Below are 23,297 nucleotides of genomic sequence, written 5' to 3' on the forward strand. Positions count from 1 at the left end.
TTGAGAAAGTGCTTGGATATTAGGGCCTGTGGATACAGAACTCCCAGGCATATTTGCCCTCCTATGAGTTCACAGAACATCCCTATCCTGGACCAATGATAAGAAATTGGCCTGAGGGAACAGAAAAGCAAATGTGGGGCCCTGAGATGGAGAAGAGGAACACCTGGAAGCAATGACCATTTAAAGACTGGGCATATTTAAGCCTCACAGGACTTCGAAGGGGGAGCCCTTCTGAATGCCATCTGAGCCTGGATGGAAGTGAATGCTTTTTTAGCTGTCAGACTCCATCTCCACAGCCTGCAGGCCATTACTCAGAAGCTATCTACATCAAGCTACTCATTTCCCCCGAGGCTTCCTGGCAAGTCCCAGCTTATTCCTTGGCCAGGCCCCCTTCTTAATTATCTCTGACCTTGTTCTCTGAGCTCTAGGCATCTCTAAGTGATGAGAATTTGGCTCAAGAGCCCAGTATCCACAGCCCTTGAACCCTTGGGCTCTGGATACTTTGATTGGCATGCTGGAGGCAAAAAACCCTGAGGCTCAGCTCCTGTATCAAATCCTAAACTACCCTTGGCAACTTGGAAGTAGGGGGCCTCATTTCACTCACTAAAGTAGTTAATTTCACACATTTCTTTTTTCATTAAGCGTTTGTGCTGCTCAAACACTTGGGCCTGTTACTTTTACTTATAGCCTTGGAATAATTTAAATTAGTCTGGGTAAGTTAATACATAAATCTAGGAAAACTGACGCAGACATTTGACCATGGAGAAAGTGATTTGCAATGCCCAATGAGGTGTTACTCTACCCATCAGGAAAGTCAGTTTTCTGTACATAATTTGCATTTCAGATTCAAAGAGCTTTTAAGTGTTTGAAGTTACTCCAAAATCTCAATTCATTCATTTTACAAATATAAAATCTGAGGTCCCATAGCAAATCCAGGGATTTATCAAAAGTCACTCTGTCATTAAATGTTGAAGCTATAATCTGAACCCAGGATTTCCTAAATTAAAGCCAATCGCTCTAAGTGATAGTCTGTGATTCTCCTAAGGCCCAGCTAAAAGCAATTTCACTAAAACATTAGGAATTTTAATTTGGAGGTAGAGGAAAGCAATAAACATTTTCCAGCCTGTAATGGTTTTTCTAATAACATTTTTAAAATACCTATTTGAACAGGCAAAATGAAAATATATTTCAGTGTTTTAAGAAAATTATGACTTCATTGATTTATCATGCAAATTTTGAGAGGGTATGCTTTAGAAGTAGCTTTGTTAAAGCAGGGTGGAGGGATGGAGAGGGATGGAGGCAGGGGTTAGGGGAAGTCTTGTAAACAGACCTGCAGTGTTTTGGGATATTTCCTATTGTGGGAACTCCAATTTGATCTTCAGCACACAAAGCCATGACTCTTCTCTAAACAGCTGCTCTCAAATTATTTTTTGCTTAGAAAAACATTTCAATTCTTTTTATTTCATGGGCCATTTCCACCATAAAAAGGAAAAATTCTGACAAAAACAGTTCCTGGACAGAATCCCAGAAGAGTATAGGCAATCAGCTCATCACTCACACACACCGAGAATTGGGCCTATGACCAAGTCAGTCATACTCTGGCCAGGGTAGAGCCACCATCATCCTCTGTTTGCTCAAGCATCATCTTTGACTCCCAGCTTTTCAGCAGCTGAATTCTCAAAGCCCACTGTATTGTGATGTATCTGTCAATGTGCTTGCATCTGAGGTGTAGGGAAAAGGAAGAAAAGTACATAAGCAAATGACTGGGGGTGGAACTCTTGAAGACTGATGGGTAGACCTGGTCTGCTGGAGTGCAGAATGTATGGAGATAGAGGAAGATCGAAAGGTTCAACAGTCTAGCTTTGGAATTTGGATGTTAAATAAGGACTACATTGCAGGTGTTTGAAAAGGAAAGTTAACCATGATGTGACCTGTACTTCATGAGGTAAGAGAATGGAGTTGAAAATTAAAAGGGCAGGAAGGATCTGAGAGTCTACCAGAGGAGGATGTGCAGAACTGCTGTGATCACTGATGACAGCCAGAGGAGTCAGAGATGCAGTAGAGAGACTGGGCAATGAAGGGACAAAGTGAGGATGGGAAGAATAGGGAGGCCAGCTTGGGATAGTTGGTATTTCTGCCACTGGCAAGATAGTCACTAACAGCAGTCTCCACAGGGTGGGAATTCAGCTTTGAGGCTCTTAAGAAGTAGAAAGATAGTCACCTGAGACACATTTGCAAAGCAGCTATAGTTTTTATTAGTGCAGATCTAAAAGAATACCCACCAAAGTATTAGCCCATGCCACCTCACAAGGCTGAACTGGAAGAGGGATGGGGGAAATATTAACATAGTTTATGCCTTTAAAATCCAATAAATTATTTTTTGAAAAGTAAAAACTAATTTTTTTTTTAAGAGAGAGAATCTTTTTTTTTTTTTTTTGTAGATGGACACAACACAATGCCTTTATTTTTATGTGGTGCTGAGAATCGAACCCGGGTCCCGCTTGTGCTAGGCCAGCGCTCTACCGCTGAGCCACAATCCCAGCCCCTAATTGTTTTTTTTAATAACTAATAACTGCTAGGTGGGTTTCATGTCAGAAATCTCAGAAACTTGACAGGCTGGGGCAGGAGGATGGCAAGTTCAAAGTCATCCCCAGCAATTTATCAAGGCCCTAAGCAACTTAAAGAGACTGTCTCAAAATAAAAAATAAAGGGCTGAGGATGTGGCTCAGTGGTTAAGCATCCCTTGGTTCAATTCCTGGTACCAAAAAAAAAAAAAAAAAAAAAACACCTAATAACCACATACTAAAGCTCATTGAAACAGTTACAGAAATATAGAGGAAAGCATTTTAGTCTGTAAATTAGGAAAACTGGGTTTTGGGTCATATATGGTACCTTAAGAAATTCCTAGATTCAGTTTCCCTATATTTAATCAATGACTGGAATGATCCCTTAAGACGTCTACCATGTGTAAATGCCAGCAACCATATTTCCCCTATTATGCCTCCAATAAACTATCAATAGTTAAGAACTCTTTTCTCTCTTCCAAAAAAAGGGGATTGTCTGTAAGGACAGGGACCAGTGAGGTGTTCTCCCAATCTGAGGATCTCCTGATTCTAAGCCTTTCTTTGAAGGCACATTTCCATTTGCTTCTGGCCATCAACATTCCTAGCGCCAAAGAGTTGACATTTTCTTTCGTATCCCGGTTCCCTCCGTGCCCTCTGGTGGTCACAAATGCCAAAGGATCTGAAAACCGGGCCTGGCCTTCTCCCCCTCCTGCAGGAATGATCTGGTCGGAATGTAAAGAAATCTGGGAGGAGGGGCCGCGGGAGTACGTGCTGCACCTGTGGAACCTCCTGGATTTCGGGATGCTGTCCATCTTCGTGGCCTCCTTCACCGCACGGTTCATGGCCTTCCTGAAGGCCAGCGAGGCCCAGCTGTACGTGGACCAGTACGTGCAGGACGACACGCTGCACAACGTCTCACTTCCGCCGGAAGTGGCCTACTTCACCTACGGTGAGTCTGGTTCCGCCTGGGTGCGTCTGAGCCCCCGCCCTGGCCCTTGACTAGGACGGTGTCACAGCCTGTGATTTGCATTTTGGCCGATTTGGGTCATGTCGACTGACTGCCAGGTCAGAACCCCCCAGAGCCCCCCAAAACGTCTCATTCCTTCAGTGCATCCAGCTGAGCAGAATGTGGAGTTAATTAGTGACTTAGAAACGCATCTCTCTGTATTAGGAAGAATGAGTTTGTTTTGGAAAGGTTGTTGGGGGCATTCCTGTAGGCTTTTGGTTTTGGTTTAAAAAAAAAAAAAACATTTTTTTTCTGATGTGAATCCAGTCCTAAAAGGAATGTATATACCAAAAAAATTTTCCTTCCATATTGGATCCCTGCTTTGTACAAAGATAAGGCCTTCTTTGCTAGTTCAAAAGTTCTTTCCTCATGGATATAGGTCCTCTAAGTATCCTTTGAACCACAAAACCATGTGGTTTGAAGCAGTAAATTGATATTTTAAGAATAATAATGATAATAGTTATTGCATCCATTTATTGAGGACTTACTATGGCCAGGAATTGTGTAGACATCTGACATACATGAACTCCAGTCCTTGTAATACTACAAAATTGATCTGTTTTGTTTGTTCCTATTTTATAGCTGAAAAAGAAAGTTGTTTTCATGGCAGGGATAATACTATAATCAGAAATACAGGATTGCTTTGTATAGTAGGGAATCCTGGCCTGAGATGAATTGAAAGTCAAGGTGAATAGCTTGGTACTTATGTCCCAAACTTTAATATTAGACCAGAATTCAAATTCTAGTTCTGTAGCTTCCTATAATATGTGTTTACTTAACTATTCTGAGCTTCCATTTTCTCATATGTAAAACAGAAATAATAAAACCTATGTCAAAATGTTTGTTTTGAAGATTAAATAGTACCTGTGAAGAATTTAGCACTATGCTCTGAAAATACTAAATTTTCACTAAATGGTAATAGTTTTATCAGTACTTTCTCTTGGGTCATTTTCTTGTTCAAACACAGTACTTTCTGTGGTGAAAAAGAAAGATGAGAGAGTGAAGGAACAACAGCTATTTATTTTCACCAGTAAAAAGTAGCTGAATGCTTAATAAGTCTTCCTTAATGGCAGCTGCTAACACTTTGAAGGGTTTAAGTGTCCAATGTCTCTGTTACATGAAGCCATATGGCTGTTGCCTCTCCAAGATCTTCATGATCAGTACAGCAATGATCTGTAGAGGATTGTCACTTAAAAAGTTGATTTGCTCTTTACTATAAACATAAATTGTATTATGTGCAAATTTGGTAGGAAAACCCCCCATTGAGAAATGAAGAGTCTTGTAGTATTACAAATCATCTACTCTCTCCTTGGCTACCCAGCCGGCTGACACACACATACCACCATTTGATAATTTGGCAAATTCTGACTTTCTTAAAACACAATAAGCTTGTATATTTTCCCCTCCGTGTGGCTCAAGGTTCACCAAGGAAAGATGAGAGATATGTTTCTTAATGCCACGATTCAGGCTGCAGTATTGTTCATTTGTGACTTCTATTTCTTTATGAATTGTATTAAGTCTCACCCAACCCAAAGCATAGCACATTATTGTCCTTGCTTTTGTGGTTCACCCCGTGCCCTTGGAAATCATCTGCGTCTCTCAGTGTTCACTTGTGCTCCAGTTATGGGAGAACAGAGCCCCCTTGTGGCCAGACAACCAATGGTTCTCTCCAACCTCTACAGCCCCATATAGACCCCGAATTTTCAGGTTGTGATAAAGCCATTTTCCTCATGGAAATGGCTCCTAGATGAAAACCCCTAGGTCTGAATCATCATAGTGCTGCTTGTTTTACACCCATTATAACTCTTACAGGTCATTCCAAGCAGCATATTTTTCACTAAAAGTTCTGACCTGGTCACTAGGATCTGACAACAGCTAAGTCTATCTTAATAGATTATTGGTGTAGCTTTTATGGTTATAGCTGAGGTTGAAAATGCTAAATTATAGGTGGCAGGAAAAATCCTTTTTAGTGTCTGTTTAATAGAAGAAGTCACATCCTATTTCATGTTATTCAAATGTGTTACTTATCCATGGAAAGTGACAGATATATTGGAAAACACATAATTTGTTCTCCTTAGTTGTCTTTCATGAACTTTTGAGTTATGACCTTGATGAGAACATAAAATCTACAATGTTGTTATATTTCCAAATGTAATTTAGAGTGTGCTACATGAAACTTTATGGCCCTGCTTCCCTTACTTAAGGTTTCTTACTTGCTCTCTATTATTATAATTAGTTAACAGAGTCTAGCTTTGAAAATGAAGAAAAAAATTCTTCCTCTTCCATCTCCCTTGGGGTGCCAAGAATTGCTATGCAATATCCTTGCTAACTGCACTTACTAGGCTCTGAAAAGGACCCCATACCCCAAATCCAATCTTAAAAATGGCAATAATAATATCTACTCTACAGGGCTGTAGTGAAAATTACAGCTAATGTAAGTGTAAGGGCTAATTTAGGTTTCTCAATGTTTCTCAATTTAAGTTTCACTTAGCATTTCTCAACAGGAACACTATTGGCTTCTTCAGCAGGGCAATTTCCATGGTGCGGGACTGTCTGGGGCATTGCAGTCTATTAAGCATCCCAGAAATACTTCTACCTAGTCATTGTGATGACCACAGACAGCCCCACACACTTCTCTTGGGAGAGAAGTACTGCCCCCACTTGAGGATGGCTGTATGTCCTGACACATAGTAGGCAGCTGATTTGTGATAGACGCTGCTCCTCATGGCATTAGAACTGCAGTAGGAGCACTTTGCAGGTTTGTTTTGCTGCAAGAATGCCCAGAAAGCAGTTGAAGCCCTGGTGGTCACCAGTGACTGCAAACAGAGTCTCCACAGCTCAGGATTGGTCCCAGCCTCTTACCCAGCCAGAACAGATAGCTGTTATGGCTAACATGCTGACTGGTCACCACTTTGGGGGGCCTTAGCTAAATCAGGAAGCAACATTCTCAGCATATACCACCTGGGAAACAAAACCCAAGAGTATTTTCTCAGGCATGATCTGATCACTCCTAGTTCTAACCCTGGTCCTTATGTGAGATTATTTGTTCCAACTTGTGGTCACTCTAAACTTGTGTTCATTTAGTCATTTAACAAGCATTCATCAACACCCACTATGTGCCAGGTGCCATGCTGACTGAATATCAGATTTCATTTCATCTTCCTCATAGTACTGAGTTGATAGGATCCTTAATGTACAGATGAGGACAACGAGGCTCCAGAAAATTAGTTGACTGACTCCAAACCCCTGCTCATAGGTGCTCCTGTATCACCTCCTCATGCTGTTTCCCCAGTGAGTGGGACAGCACCTGGGTGTCAAGTGTAAACACTGGTAAGGGGGATGGAATAGAAAGCAGTGTGGCAAATACCAGCCAGAGTGTGTTCAGATAACTATGGGAACAGACGGGGAATAGGGATCCTGTCTAGCCTGTGGGAGTCACAGAAGTCTTCCTGGAGGAGGTGACACCTGAGCAGATCTTTAAAGGATGATTGGGAATGAATCAGACCTTGAAGTGAGGAAAGTGTTCCAGGCAGTGGACCAGCACATTTCAAGAGGGTGGTACCTTGTGTTCTGTATTTGGAATTGAAAGGGTAGGAATTGAAAGTCATGTGGTTGGAGACCCCTGAAGATGCCTAACTGTTTTATCTTCCAGAGCAGATCCTATCCCCCAGTCAGTAACCCAGATTATTTTCTTTTAGCCAGGGACAAGTGGTGGCCTTCAGACCCTCAGATCATATCCGAAGGGCTGTATGCGATAGCGGTCGTGCTGAGCTTCTCTCGCATTGCGTACATCCTGCCAGCCAACGAGAGCTTTGGGCCCCTACAGATCTCCCTGGGGAGAACTGTGAAAGATATCTTCAAGTTCATGGTCATTTTCATCATGGTATTTGTGGCCTTCATGATTGGGATGTTCAACCTGTATTCTTACTACCGAGGTGCAAAGTACAACCCAGCGTTTACAACGTGAGTATCCCAGGGTTCTCCCCTGAGGCTCTCTCTGGCTTTCCTGGGAATTCTTGGGAGTCTCCTGCAAGTAGTTTCTTACAGAAATTCAGGTTTCTTTGGTATTTCTCAAGATTTAAGATAACTTTATTCAAAGGTGGCTTAGAGTTCAGGTTCTGAAGTTGGAAGAACAAAGGAGCTGGGTTAAATCCTTACTTTGCCACTTACGCACTGTGTGGCATAAGCACCTTCCTTAACTCCTCTGAGTCTTCATTTCCTCATCTTTAAAATAATGGACATAATAATTATACCTGCTTTGTAGGGATAGTGTGAGGATTTTGTGAGATGATATAACTCACACATACAGAATATGTCTTGGCACATTTGAAATAAATCACCAAGTTAGTCTTGGAGCAAGACATGGGACTTTATTCACTGGGGGGTAGAAAGGACAGCAAGCAAGTTGCCTTTGCAACCCTCAGTCCCTTGCAGAAAGTAGGGTACATGTTTATAGCTAAAAACCACAAGCTACCAGTAAGTCAAAACCACAGTACAGGGTATAGTACATTGCCCAAGAAAAATGGAAATTAAAAAGAGAGCATAATACATTGAATAAAAATAACATAAACATTTTTAAACCACCATGCCTTGTCAAACAGGTTGTGCTTAATGGGAAGTGGCAGAGGCAGGTTTTCTCGTAGAAGAAGCATTTCTTATATGAATTGGAGTCTCAGGGTAAATGGAGTTTGTCTGGTCAAGGCACATATAGTTTAGCCCATAACATATAAATGGGAGGAATTGATATTATTGTTATAATTATTATCATTAGCATCATCATCATCATCTTGCCTGTGTTGCCTAGAAAACAGAACCCTGGGCAAAAATTGCATGCCAGCACTTTATTAAAGGAAGTGAGTTGTAATCTGAGGAAAATAATACTGAAGGGGAAAGGAAAGTGAAATATGGGTAGAGGGTAAGCAAGGACAAGGTCAAGGTCTCACTGCATGGGCAATACATGAAGCAAGGTATGGGGAAGGCAAATATAGGTTGCTTCCCTAAGCCATCATCTACCAGAATTCACAACATGGGCATGATGGACCCTGCCAGGGAGACTACAGAGGGAACAAAACCCAAGTATATTTTTTCAGCCAAATCTTGCAGATTCCTGGTCCCTGTGAGAACTCATTTGTTTGTACTTGAGACTTCTCTAAACTTGTGGTTAGGAGTTCATTCAGTCATTTAACAAGCATTTTCAGTACTTGCTATGTACAGAGAAAGGAGCATCACATCAGGATGAGAAAGGGAACTTACTAGTCAGATCTTTCCCATCTGCTGTCTCTCATGAGTCAGATTCATGAACTCACCTACACTTTAAGGGTGGCCATAGTGAAGCCATGTCACACAGCATGGGAAGTAGGTCTGCAAGTTGGCCTGGGTCAGCAGCTCTTCCCATTTGGCTGGGCATACCAATGCCCATGCATGGGCACCGAGCAAGTCCTACAGCATCATATGTCCCTGCAGCCAGAGAGGAGGCCCAGGCCAGGTAGCCAGGAGGCATGTGGCCTGGGTGATAAGTAAGGCACTGATATCAGGATTTGGAGATTGCTTCTGAGGGGCTCCAGCCAGCCAAGCAGACAAATCAACACAATGGCACCCACACGCCATGGAGGTAGAGACAGAGCTCACTGACTCTGTGTCTACAGAAATTCAAAACTCCTCCTCTCTGTGGGGAATACCAGGCTGGTGGGGTATCTGGTGACATGGGCTTCTGTCCCAACTCTTCTTCCCTGGCTCATCTGTGTAACCCTTCTTCCCTCTCCTTACATGGAACCTGTATGAACCCACAGGGCCATGAAAAAGGCCATGACCTAGAGTAGGACTGATCTGGCCATAGTTTTCAACCATATGTGACCCAGCTATCTGTAGAGAGAGTAAGAGATGGGGAAAGGGCAAGATCAGGAGAAAGGGGCAAATCAATTGATTCTCTTGTGCTCAGGGTCTGAGCAGGGTCTACTGAAAGGATGTGGCAGGGCTAGATGTATACTCTGACAAAGGCATTTATTGGCTGATGACTTTTAGCCAAGTCACTTGATTTATCTAAGCCCTTATGTACTCATCTGTAAAATGAAGATAGGACTTTCCACCTTCTTTGTAAATACCTACATGGATAGATGTGGCAGTTTATGTAAAGTGGCTGAACACAGAGAGTTTTCTGAGTCCTTCTCCAGACCCACGCAGTTCCAGAACTTCTCCTTGCCTTCATCAACCTCCTACCAGAATCTTAAAAGGAGACTTTCTGATACTTACCCCTAAGAAACCCTAAGTGGTCTGGTGTTTAAGTTTTCCAGTAATTGAAGACGGCCCCTAAGCCTTAACCATACAGGCACCCTGAGCAATTCCCACCTTACATCAGGGCCTCAGCTTACCCTGCTTCTGGAGAAATCACCATCAAGGGAAAATACTTGTGTCTAAGAACCAAGTGCAGTGGCTCTCAGGCTGCTCAGCTCAGAACTAGGGATTGTGCTGCCCTGCCTGCTGGGTGGCCCTCAGTGCTGAACCTCAAAGGCTGTTACTCTCTGTGGCAAAAAAGAAGTAACTGTGTGCCCACAGAGAGTTGGTGCCAGGTCCAGTGGTGAGAAATGTCCCTGAAGGTGGCCCAGGTTGTGTGGCAGCCTTGGCACCAGAAAAGACAGAAAGACTGGGTTTCAGTCTACACTCTGCCTCTTACTTGCTATGTGGCCTTGGGCAAGTGCTTGGCCCCAGTTTTCCTAATTCTGGAAGGATAAAACATACTAAGAGAGCCATCCATACAGGATTAGAATAAATGGGAAACTTACATGGTTTGACTTATCATAAATCTTTAATAAATGGTGCTTATGATAATGAAGATGGGGGCAAATGTGGGAGGAAAGACAAACAGCAGAGAAACCTGGGTACAGATTTGGCACTATAGACCCCTCTCTGGGTAGTGGCCTACTTGACAAACTCTCCACCAGCTCAGGCTAAGCACATTATTGATTTAGGTGGACTGCTTTATATCACTCCAATACTCAGCAGTTAACTGTTTCAGGAAGGAAATAAGCTTGAAGTCCCCACAAGCAAATATGCTCTAAATGTGCTAGATAAGAGCTAAATGCATCCCCTTGACATGAAATGCATTGTTATTGGACATGAAGAAGTTGTCAGCCTAGGAACAAAGGGTCTTGCCTTCTGTGGTCAGGCCCTGATGTCGCTCCCATTTTCAGTCCAGCACAGTGCCTTGCATAGAGTATTTGCCCACTAAATGCTTCATAAGCAAGAATGAGAGAATAAATAGGAAAAACACAGCCAGGTTAAAGGCAGCCAAGTAATAGACTGGGCATCTGGTAACCTAGGCTTCTGTCCCATCTCTGCTGTCCTGGCTGATCTGTACAACCTTTATTCTCTCCCCTTACAGGACCATGAAAAAGGCCATGACCTAGAGTAGAACTGATCTGGCCATAATTTTCAACCAGATGCAACCTAGCTATCTATAGAGAGAGTAAGGAGAGGTGGCCTGGGCTCTCTGGCTCAGGAAGTTATGGAGAAAAGTAAAATCAGGAGAAAGGGGAAAATCAGTTGACTCCCTTGTGCTCAAAATGTAATTAAGACCTTGCAGACTAGAGGGACCCAGACAGAGAGGACCCCAAGCTTTTCGGATGGGGATATGTACAAGCAAGGAACAGCAAGTGCAGTAAAAAAAAAAAAGAGACAGGATAGTCATTGCCTTGGCAGTTCCTGAAATGGGATGTGTAGCTGTATATAGGATTTAATTGAACAGAAAAAGTCAATAGAGCATTGAGGTAGAGAGAGAAAGAATGGATTTTTGTAAATGTCATCTTTTACCTTTTGACTGCTCTCTGGAGTATGTCACCCTCCTAGAGATCTTCTTTGATAATAAAAAGCCATTTGAGAATAAATAATACTCATACCTTAAGGAACTCAAAGCTATGACAAATGCAGCTATGCTGATGATGAAGACCCCACTCAGGTGTGTGCCTGCTCCACAGCAAACCATCCCATGGTCTCCACCCAGACCTGCCTACCCTGTGGAACTTTGAGTTTGTAGGGTAAGTCAGAGCTCTTCTCATCTGTTTCTGTAGATTCAGAAGACTCAATCCTACAGAAGGGAAATGTTGGTTGGAATACACTGCAGGATCCCCTCACCTCCACTTTGAACTGATCCACCTGCTCCCCATCTCTGTTCTGGCCATTTTCAAGGGAAAATTGGATTCCTAAATGCTATTCAAGAGTCCACTTTAAAAGGCAGCTGTTTGAGGGCTGAGGTTGTAGCTCAGAGGTAGAGCGCTCTCCTAGCACAAGTGAGGCACTGGGTTCGATCCTCAGCACCACATAAAAATAAGTAAATAAAATAAAGGTATCATGTCCAACTACAACTAAAAAAATGTTTTTTAAAAAAGAGGCAGCTGTTTGGTCTAGAAATTCTTCAAAAGGCTGGGAATGGAACTACCATATGACCCCCCCTTGATATTTTTCCAGAAGAACTAAAATCAGCATATTGTAGTGATACAATGTTTACAGCAGCTCAAATCACAATAGCCAAGTTTTGGGACCTGCCAGGTGCCCATAAACAGATGAATGAATAAGGAAAATGTGGTACATACAATGGAGTTTTACTCAGCCATAAAGAAGAATGAAATTATGGCATTTGCTGGTAAATGAATAGAACTGAAGAACATCGTGCTAAGTGAAATAAGCCAGACTCAGAAAGTCAGGGCTGAATGTTTTCTTTCATATGCAGAAGCAAGAGCAAAATAAGGAGGTGGGGGGAGTTTGGGGGGCCACTTCAAAAACTCGAGGTAGATCAGTAGAGTGGAGTAGAGGAGCAGGGTTGAGTGGGAACGGATAGGGATGGGAAAGGGGAGGAACTATGAAATGAAGTCAACCAAATTATGCTGTGTGCACGTGCGAATGTACCACAGAGAAGCACCCATATGTAAAAATAATAAATAGATGAAGGGAAGGCCAGAAGGCTACTAGAGTAGAAGAGGTAGAGCAGGGGTAGGGGAGAAAGGGAGGGATGGAAGAGGTACTGGGGACTGAAAGGGAACAAATTATATTCCATGCATGTGTAATTGTGTCAACATGAACCCACAATATTATGTGTAGCTATCATGCACTAATAAAAACATTTTTTTAAAAAAATAAATAAATAATTTAAATAAAAAAATTTTAAGGCAGCTATTAGAAATCTAGAGAGAGTTGTCTCAGGAAAGCCTTGCTGGCCCTAGGAGTGTGGTCCCAGGCCAGTTCACGAAAGCCAGTCCCACCAGAGACTTACCAAGATACAGTTCTGTCCCAAAGGTATAGGGTAAGGCAGATAGTCTAAGACAAAAGGAAAGATAAGGAAAATAAATTTTTTCTACCAACTGCAATCTCCAGCCCTCGACCAAGCTCTGCACTAACTCCCAGTGGGTTCCTGCTTCAAAGTCACACACCTTCCTCCCCACCCTCAAATGCCCATTGCCTTCACTAGCAGACCTCACTAAAGCAACTAGAAGAAAATGGATGGATTGAACTGGTTCACCTAAAAATGTGAATAAAAACACAACATAAACACCCTTAATGAGGTCAGTGGTCTTCAACACACCAGAATCAACTGGGGAAGAGGGAGCAAAATTTGGGACATCTCTTAGCATCTAATTATAATAGTTCCAGGGTGGGACCAAGAAATCTATATTAACAAAAACTCTGCAGGGTTCTGCACAGGTAGTATTGGATCACAGGATAAGAAAGATGGGTCTGATCTGACTTCATCCCTGCACAGTTGAGGATATGGAAGCCACTGTCAGTTCTGTGCATCTCAGAAGCCAGAAGCTCATTAACCTAAGCAAGCATCATACTGATAGGATTTCAGGTCATGCAAACAGGCATTTTTAAGCACTAGGCATTGAGTAGATAGCCAGATCAAGCAGTAGCAAGCCCTCGAGTCAGATCCTATAAGCGGTTCTCAATTTCTCATCCTCCTTCCACTTCAGACCCAAGATTCTCCCAAAGGTCTGGGTTGTTTTTCATGGCCACTTCCCTGACAGAGGCTGGCCTGAAGGAAAGGAATAGAAATGTGGATGCAAAGGTTGCTGGTTGGTGAACTTGGATGCAAGGGTCCCTGCTTTGTGAGCTGGAGCCTGTCTGAACATGACAGATAGCACACCTGCTGGCAGCTCATTATCTCCAAGCCACTTCTATTACAAACTGAAAATAACCAAAGGGGAGGAAGACAAGGTGTTCAGACCAGTTTTATGCTCTCAGAGTACAAAATCAAAATTTTCCAAGATGTATTGAGGAAATAGAAAAGTTTTTTTTTTAAGTTCTCAGTTCAGATTGTTAGGAATTTTGTTCTTCTTGGGGATATAAGTTTTGCTTATATCATGGAAGTGAATAGAGAAATAGGATTTGCTTTTTGGAGGTTTTGTAGGCAACTTTGCTGAAATGTAGATATTCCATAAAGCAAGGAATTTCTGATTAGAGATTGTATGGAGTCCCAGAACTGTTAGTGTATAGAGAAAGAGAAACAAAAGGTCCTTAGCTCATAGGTGAAATACAGCTGGGAGAGAATACATAGAAAAAAAATGCTCTCCTTCTACAGTCACACATGGCTTTACAAAGTTACATTCTGACAATTGCAACATTAAGCAGTTTTATCATTGTACAAATATATAACGCCCTTACACAAACCTAGACAACATAGCCTACCACACATCTAGGCCATATGTGACCATTGTCATATATGTATTCCACCATTTGACAGAAATATTGTTATATCACACTTAACTAGACAAATACATGGAAAATAGGAGAGGTTAGGGGCAATAAAGTGACCCAGAGCGGGGAAGTGAAAGATTCTCCAATAGAACATGTTAGGCCCCTGCTCTCCCCTGTGAGTGAACTTGGCCTCTCTTATTTAACTCTGATTGCAGATTAATGTGGGCTCCATCCCTCAAAAGATGATCCCAGACAACCTTTTCTATAGACTGTTGTGGAGTCAGCTTCCTAGCAGAGCTGGGTTGACACTTTTCTAATCAAAAATAATACCTCTCTTAAGATTGTTCTGTCTCCCCAGGAATTATTTTAATGTAAGGAGTTTCAGCAGTGCTAGGCAAAATTAGAAGCTTCTATTTTCCATGACAGTTATGGAAAATTTCCACATTGTAAAAGGAAGGGATTCATATGGCCACCAGAAGAAGAAAGCACTGATTCAGCCCTGCCTCGCCTATCCAGGTCACAGGCAAGCCAGCTTCTCCTTCCAGTGATCCTGGAGAGTGTGGGGCTAGGGGAGAGAATTGTGAAGACCCTGCCCTCATACACCTTCCCCATCCTAGGCCTGTTCTACCTGCCACCAACTGTCCAACTCTGGAGGCTGAGCTTCACATACTCCTGGCTCAGAGCTGAAATCAAAACTCCAAACAGTCCTGGTAGAGGCAGTGAGATGCAGGAAGAAGAATCAGCATCATGTGCTGAACAACACGTTATGACAAACACATGTATGTATCTGCCCTCCTATTTAATCCATGCTATGGAATGACAGATACCACTACAGGAAGCCAAGGCACAGAGAGACCCTGGACTTAACTAAGATCACAGAGTCAGGAAGAGGATCCCAGCACAGATCTTTATGATTCAAGACCATCCTACACCTTCTGACCTGAAATTGACAAGAATAGGAATCCCATACCCCTGTGCTTTTGAGGCAGAGGCCTAGTCTCTTCAAAGGTTGGGTCATTTTCCTGTGCTTCTAAATTCTAAAGAATAGGATACTGAATCCAGATTTTGATTATTGGAAAGAATTTGATGATTCTACATACCTGAGCTATAACTGCAGCCTTTGATTCTCCCCTATGTGAAACAAGTGCTCTACTCCAAAGTGAGTTCATTCATTTAGGAACATTTAGGGAGCAGCCATTCTATGCCAAGTTCTGGGTTGGGTCCTGGAGTCATGAAGATTAAGAGATTCCTGTCGGGCACAGTAATCCCAGCAGTTTAAGAGGCTAAGACAGGAGGATCAAGAATTCAAAGCCAGCCTCAACAAAAGCAAGGCATAAGCAACTCAGTGAGACCCTGTCTCTAAATAAAAATATCAAATAGGGATGGGGATGAGGCTCAGTGGTTTAGGGCCCCTGAGTTCAGTCCTCCCCCTCCAAAAAAAAAAAATGAGATTCCTTATGCCCCTGGGAACTTGTAGACAAGTGAAGACTGGAGAGGAGGGAAGCAGCAGCTGTAAGACCCTGTGACCACTGCAACAGGCCAGAGGAGTTGCTGAACTCCACCTGGCAGCTCCAGGAATGGCTTCATGGAAGGGGTGGCCTGAGGGAGGATTTTGGAGGATGACTAGAGGGCATTCCAGCCTGTGCATGGCATTTTTGAGGAACCAGAGGTAGGCAAGAGTTGGGGGGATGGCAGAAGACTAAATCGGAGTCCAGAAGGAGCCAGATTATGGAGAGCTAAGTCCTCATTAGGTGTTACAGTCTCCACTAAGGCCTTTTTAAAAACAGGCAGATACACTCAAAGCTGCATTCAGAAAGAATGCTGTCGAAACTGTGTGAAGGACAGGTTGGAAGGGGAAGCTCAAACCTGGCACTAGCTTGATGATGGGGATTTGGTGGTTAGAACAGCAAAGGCCCCTTTCATCATGATGGTTGCAGTTGTTAGGGAAGACAGGTGTTTATCACATAATTGCAAGAAAGAAGCATGATAACAAATAGAAGAAACAGTCTGCAAGAAAGAAATCTGAAAGAAGAGCAGCTCCAGAGGGACCTGTGCTAGGGAGCCACGTGAAAGAGGATGTGCTGCTGCACTAAGGGAATGGCCATGTGGGCAGGAGAGGTAGAGTGCAAGAATCTGGCCACACAGGGGTGTCCCGCTGGGGCAGCCAAGGCTGGGTTTTATTGCAAAACTCCCCCAAACCAAGGCCCTATTAATAGAAACCAGGGATAAGTCACCCTGTGGTACATGGAGGACCTGGCTCACTGCCATCGTCTGTGTGGAGCATGCTGAAAGTGTTCAGAGGTGGGGAACATGGAAGGGCATCAGCCTACTGGGTCTCACAGAGGACAGACTTGTCCCAGGTTCCTACGTCACTGTAGAAACATGGGCACCCTGATTCGGAAGCTCTGCAGGCCAAAATAAAGTGGTTTAGATGTAATATAAGTTCTTATCTTTGTATAACTTTCTAATAAACAGTAAAAATGTAGATTTTCAGAAGATATTAATAAAGTCTGTTACAACAGACATTCTCCTATCATATAGTGCTCACTTATTTGCTCTCTTCATGTTTATTCATGACATGGATTTGAAAAGCCTGGTACCTTTGAGCCTCTGAAACAGGCCGAAAAGCCACAAAGCTTTGAGGAAAGAGACCTAAGGATACATAGAAAACATGCTTCTTTGGATGATGTCTTCTTGGCACGTTCCCAGATGCTTCCCCACATCCTCCATGTTATTCTCAGATGCAGCCTGACAAGGAAGAAATTCCTACCTTTCATTTTTTGTTTGTTTGTTTGTTTGTTTTGTTTTTTAACTAAAATTCAGTCTAGGATGGAAAGATTTAAACTGTCATTCCTCAGGAAACTAAACTGCCCAGAGGGGCTCCAGAAAGTGGCACGAGCCAGATTGCCCATGGCATTAAAGAGTTCAGCCAGGTGATTGGCTTTGATTGTTGGCCATATGGAAGCTAAGAAGGGAAGTGCAAGATCTGATTTCTACTCATAAAGGATTCTTCTGAGAGTTAACTGTGGGTGTCAGAGGATTTCAGTCAGATCCTAAAGCCTATTGCAATTAAGAGAGAGAGAATTTTAAAAACTAGTAGTACTACTAATAATAAAATTTATTGTGCCATTAAGTATTTTATGCAACTCACAAGCATCCTATTAATTCATTTAATCCTTACAAACAACCCTAGAAAATAGATGTTATTATTTTTCTATTTTATCTCCGGGAAAAAAAGAGACATAGAGCAGGTACGTTATTTGGTCAAAAACTTAGTCAAACCTAGGTTTGCCAGGCATCACAACCCACATATTGACCCATTCATCAGCCATGAAACCAGGATCAGAGAAAAGGAAATCAAAATGTGCATCAGAGATCCATTTATCCACTCATGCAACAGACATTGAATTTACTAAGTGCCTCCAGGGTGTCAGCCTGTGTATGTAGTCTCAGAGACCAAGAAGGCTTAGCCTCTGGCCCCAAAGAGCTCCCAAACTACTGTGATCATAGCTTGATCCTCAATATAAATGAATCCAGGCTGCTTTGGCATTGCTTCTGTGGCCAGACTCCTCTCCTTCTGGACTGTCTAAATCAAACTCCTTATCCAGGACTGAAGGTAGAACGAGAAGGTGGTTCAGAGGCTAAAACCCTGCAGGGTGACAGGGATGAAGTGCAGACTTCCTTGGGCATTTGGTCATCTCTCCTGACCTTCCTCAAGCCTGACTCATTTGGTCTCTGGGTCTGGCCACTGGGGAAACACAGCCCTCCAATAAGTCTCTTCTCACTCCAGACACCTTCCTCCATCAGCCCAGCTCGGATGGCAGGCAGGCATTGTTTCCCCTGTGACAGAGCTCTAGCGCAGCAGCAGCTATTATCTTCTGAACCCAAGAAACAGCCTTTTGAGGTCTGATCCTCCTGCTTAATTTTAGCCTGCTATGTGCAGATTTGGGTAGGTAACTGAACTGAACTGCTGGGTGGGGAGTGGGGGAGGGAGTCCTGGCATTCTGAAGAAGCAGCAATTTTCATAACAATCGCCCTAAACCCTCGCCTTGTTGATCAGTTTGTTCTCTGAGGCCCATACACAACTGCCTCTTCAGGCAACCTGTTATTAAAGTCTCATTATCCAGGCGAGACAGACCTGGTAGAGAACTGATTACCTTGTCCCTGCTTTCTGCATGACAAATCAGCCCCAACCTTCCCACACATACACACCCCCGCCCAGTCAGAAAAGGGTGAATCATGTTCTATTCAACATCACTCACACGGGCACTTTTCTCTCTTCCTTCATTAGGAGTGCTTCTTATGCCAGGGTGGCCTATTGACTAAACTTCAGTCCCTTCCACTGCCAGCCAAGAGCCAAAAATAAAAAAACAGCATGGGCTAGAGAAATCAGAAGGAGAATTTGCATGAAATCAAGGGTTTGTGATGATCTTTGCAGATAGGAAAGAAAATGAGGCTTGTTCAGAAAAGTCAATAAGTAGCTGAATTATTAACTTCATTCAGGCCTGCCTGGGTTGAAGCACCTAAGGAGTTGATGGGTTATATGTGTGACTGGGGAAGGCAGAGGCAAACAGAGCAACGTGCTTGTGGTGTCACAGCATTTTCTCACCTTATTGGGCTTTTTTTTTTCAACTGGGACCTACAAAAGGACAAACACATTTGTTCTGGACATCACCATATCCTCATAACCTACTACACAATCAGAATTCAGAAAATAAACAAATGAATCAAAATAGTAGCTATCATTTATTGGGCTATTATTATATATTTTACATATGTTTCTCATTTCATCTTTATAGCAACTGAATAATAAGGTGCCATTGTGCCCATTTCATAGATGGGTAAATGGAAACTTTAAAGGGCTTACTTGTAACATACCCAAACTCACATAGCCAGTGCATGATGTTGCTGAGATTTGAATCCAGCTATGCACCTTTGCGTTTTTTACTCCCCCAACTACGTCTGTGAAAACACTTGTGATTGACACAGTTGAAGGGATCTGTGACTCTATAGCCAGCATGGGTTGGAGGAAGTGGCTTCCATCCCAGTCAGTAAAAAGCCTCAATTTTAGCCTTGACACCTACTAGTTCATGAAAAGGGTGGCTTCATGATAAATATCAGTTAAGCCCATGCCAAGACACTTTCTTCCTTTGCCAGCCCCAGATCTCCCCAGTGACAAGCCTTCTGTCCCATGCCCTATGTTCCATTGCCCCTGAAAATTGTGGATGATGATTAATAGCTAACTCAGAGAGCATACTAACCTCACAGGACACTAGGGCCAGCTCTAGGGCCCGAGTCCTGGGGATCAGCAATGTATTACGAGCTTATTTCCAGGACCAACCTTCTCTCTGAAAATATATATTTGTAGGTCTCCAGGTCAAGGTAACACAAATCTTTTCCCACTTAGCATAGTGAGGCCAAGTTTCATTTATTTCCAGCCACATATTAAAACTAGAAAATGACACCAGCATGGCATGTCACATTAATTGTAAAGCTCCTGTCACTAAAGTTTTTCTTCCCTTTGCTTTCTACAATTATGTCTATCATTTTCATGTTGGTTCTTATAAGAGTTCTTTATATAAGAAGGACATCATCCATTGTCTGCCTCATGTTTGCAAATACAGATTTTTTTCCTCACTTAATTTTCTGCCTTATAGTTTTCTTATTATGTTTTTGATATAGACAAGTTAATTTTGTGTGGTCATGTCAAGAGGGAAAGGTACAAATGAAAGACCCAAGAGACCCAAATGATGAATCTTGCCATCCTGGGTGATTTAAGCCAATACACCCACCCTTTTTTAAAAGAAGGACTTTGTTACCTCAACTCTTTTTTTCCTCATAAAAAGGAGGAAACAAGGGTCATAGACACAGTCCCTTCAGAGCATGGAAGAAATTTTTAGAAATGCATAGTTTGGCTAAGAGCTCTTCCTGGCCAGCCGCTGCAGCTGGTAATTTTCATGTCCCCATGAGTCTGAGCCCCTTATAGTTAGAGTCTCCTAAAGATCATGGTCAAGTCCAAGTCCAGAGGTTAATCTCTAAACAACAGAATAGAAATGAAATAGGTACAAAGTCTGGCTGGAAAACAAATAGAAACTGATTATTGTTCCAAGCTAGGTATGTCCTCTGCTGGAGGACCAGGCAGAGGAGGGGCTGAGGCATAGGCTAAGATATTTGTAAGTATTCCTTTACCACAACACACATTGCTTAATGGGCCAGCCCTGCCTCCTTCTGATTATTGACACAGAATGCCTATGTTAGGAGCCAGAGGTAAATCAGTCCTCAGTGGCAAAATTCATGGTGAGAAGCAAACGAGAAAAAAATACATGCTGAAACTAGGCCCATTTTACCTAATCAAAATTCAGAAGGTTTTCCATGGATACGTTCTATAATTGCTTGCCTCCTTAGTGTCAGCCAAAGTTTGTGGGGTGTTCCAAGGTAAGAAAAGAAAATGAATTTGGGTAAAATATCTCTCTGTCACAAGTATTAGCCATTTTTTTTACATTGTTCATGGCAAGTACAGAGTCCTAAGCCAGCACCTGCTTGGCCAACCCCCTCTAAGTGGTTTTCCACTGAAGGGAACAACCATCAGAGAGACCACATCCCTGCTGTCCCCTCCCATTTTGGGATTTGGGGTTCATCCAGTGGTTTTGGACTCTGGCTGCACTGTTCTCTTCCACTAGAAGGATAACTGGAAGATTATTTTGCAATAGGAGACAACACTGTAGTGAGTCTTGCCACACAGTGTGTGGCATTGTTTCCCACAAAGCAGGTACTGCATCTCACATAAAGAAACTACTTTTCCACATCTCAGAACAGCTTTAGGATCTCTGCAGACAAGGCTTAGAGACCCTGTCATTACTTCAAAACCCATAACCGAATTTCTCCCTGACAACACTGAAATGACTTAATTGTTACAAAATTACAGCCTGAAAAGAAATCAAAAATGAACACTGACAACACAAACCCAACTTCACCTATCAGTTTTTCAGACTCTTGGATTCATAGGGAACAAGCCAAACAGCTGGCTAGGCTTACACACATACACACACACACACACTCAGGAGAGCTGTAAATTCATGCAAATCAAGAGTGGATTTTTAGCTCAAGTGACAAGTACTAGTATTTTTATACATCTTGTCAAATAAATATCAATCCTTGAGAGACACTGATTTTTTTTTTCTTTTTAAGATCTAGTTAATCCTGGCTTTTTGTGGGTGGAGTGTTAAAAACCTGAAATGTTAAAGTGAAAAAAAGTTTTTTTCTTTCTCATAATGGTAACAAAAATTTGGATGCACAATTAAAGAACTGACTTAGCCATTCAGATGGTACCATCTACTTTGGCATGTTCAGACCACCAAGGCAAAATCCAGCTTTCTGATGTGTTTGAGGTCATAAATCCGATACATGGGCATAGCCATAAATAGGGACCGTGAAATGTGTTTGGGCTTTAGGCTTAAAATAACTGTATTTCAGTAACTTCATAGTCTCAAAAGAGTCCAAGAACAATATTCTAAAAGTCAGATCTTATCTAAACTGCTGTCAAAGCACATGTAGCATCCACCTGAATGCGCCACAGGGGGAGATTTGTGCAGTTACCTGGTGAATTTTAACAATGTGGACTCCTCGCTTTCATTTCTAATAATTCCATCCTAGTTTAGAAGACTTAATATATGCAGCTAGCCTCAGGTATGTGCAATGGAGGTAAAAGTGAGCCTACCACACAGGTGGCCATGAAGCTGATGTGAGCTGTTCTAAGCCAAGTGCCCAGTGAATGCCAGGCCTCAAGGAAACTAGCTCCATCTGTGGACACTGCCCACCTCCCCAGGTCACAGCCCTCGCTCCCCTTCACCTGGGGCTGTGTAGAGTGAGACAAGATGCTTCAGAGTCTACTGAAGGAACAGGGTGCTTTCCAAGGCTAATAATGCTTTTGAGCAAACATTAGCCCTGGTGTTTAATTTTAGATGTTTAATTAATTACAGCAAGATAAAAATGATACCTCAGTCAGGAGTCCCAATTAATAGATTGAATGGAAAAGAGATTGCCATTTATAATACTCGGAATTTCCAAGTTTTCTTAGAAATCTGCAGATCTCATTATTTCAGAACATATACCCTACCAACCAGCCCCATCCCCACTCCAGGGGGACCACTAAAGTCTGGGCAAGGACAGCATTATTAAAGTGTAAGCCCACGTGGACCTCATAAAAGGATTGTCTGTTTCCTTGTAGGGTTGAAGAAAGTTTTAAAACCTTATTTTGGTCCATATTTGGCTTATCTGAAGTGATCTCGGTGGTGCTGAAATATGACCACAAATTCATCGAGAACATCGGCTACGTTCTCTATGGCGTTTATAACGTCACCATGGTGGTAGTGCTGCTCAACATGCTCATAGCCATGATCAACAACTCCTATCAGGAAATTGAGGTAAGGCCAGCTCATTGAAAATGAACTCCCTCCCTTGGTTAATTGACATTGCTACTTTGAGCAACGTGGGCAATGACGTCAGAAGCCTGTGTCTTATTAAATGTTAAATTGGAACAATAAGCACCAGACATTCTTTGGGGACAGCTCCAAGAAGTGCTTCGAGTCAGTCTGCTGCATGGCATGGCTGGCACCATCACATAAAGGTCCCAATGAAAGCAGAAAGAACTGGGGTCATGAATCATGCCTCTTTGTCATGTGTCCCTCGGGACATCATGCAAGTGGCCCAGAGTACATCAGAATGACTATCTTTCAGCCCACTCCCCGTTTGCCTCTCACATGTTGTTTATTAGGCACCTACTGTATGCCAAACCTGTGCTAGGCACTAGTAACACAAAGATGACTAGGACACAGTCTTTGCCTCCAGGAGCTCATGGTCTGCTGAGAAAAACAGGTATGGCCATCAGCAAATGAAAATGCTGTGGGTCAATGCTACCAGGTGCAGAAAGTGCAAAGCAAAGAGAAAGGACTGTGAGGGAAGGAAGCTTCTAGAGGTGATACTTGATGGTTATTTAAAGATGAAAACAATTTTTCAGACAGATAAAGGAGTCAAGAGAAAGTACT

General features: G+C 42.6%; 1 protein-coding gene across 1 annotated transcript in view; it reads left to right on the forward strand.

Annotated features, from left to right (window-relative positions):
• Positions 1-23,297, forward strand: part of Trpc7 (transient receptor potential cation channel subfamily C member 7) — a 147,466-nt gene that overhangs the window by 108,207 nt on the left and 15,962 nt on the right. The window contains exons 7-9 of the mRNA XM_077798310.1: positions 3,280-3,513; positions 7,269-7,533; positions 22,481-22,676. Coding sequence (XP_077654436.1) covers positions 3,280-3,513; positions 7,269-7,533; positions 22,481-22,676 — 695 coding nt within the window. The remainder of the gene's footprint in view (positions 1-3,279; positions 3,514-7,268; positions 7,534-22,480; positions 22,677-23,297) is intronic.

Source organism: Urocitellus parryii, chromosome 1, assembly GCF_045843805.1.
Source record: "Urocitellus parryii isolate mUroPar1 chromosome 1, mUroPar1.hap1, whole genome shotgun sequence".
Classification (NCBI taxonomy): Eukaryota; Metazoa; Chordata; class Mammalia; order Rodentia; family Sciuridae; genus Urocitellus; species Urocitellus parryii.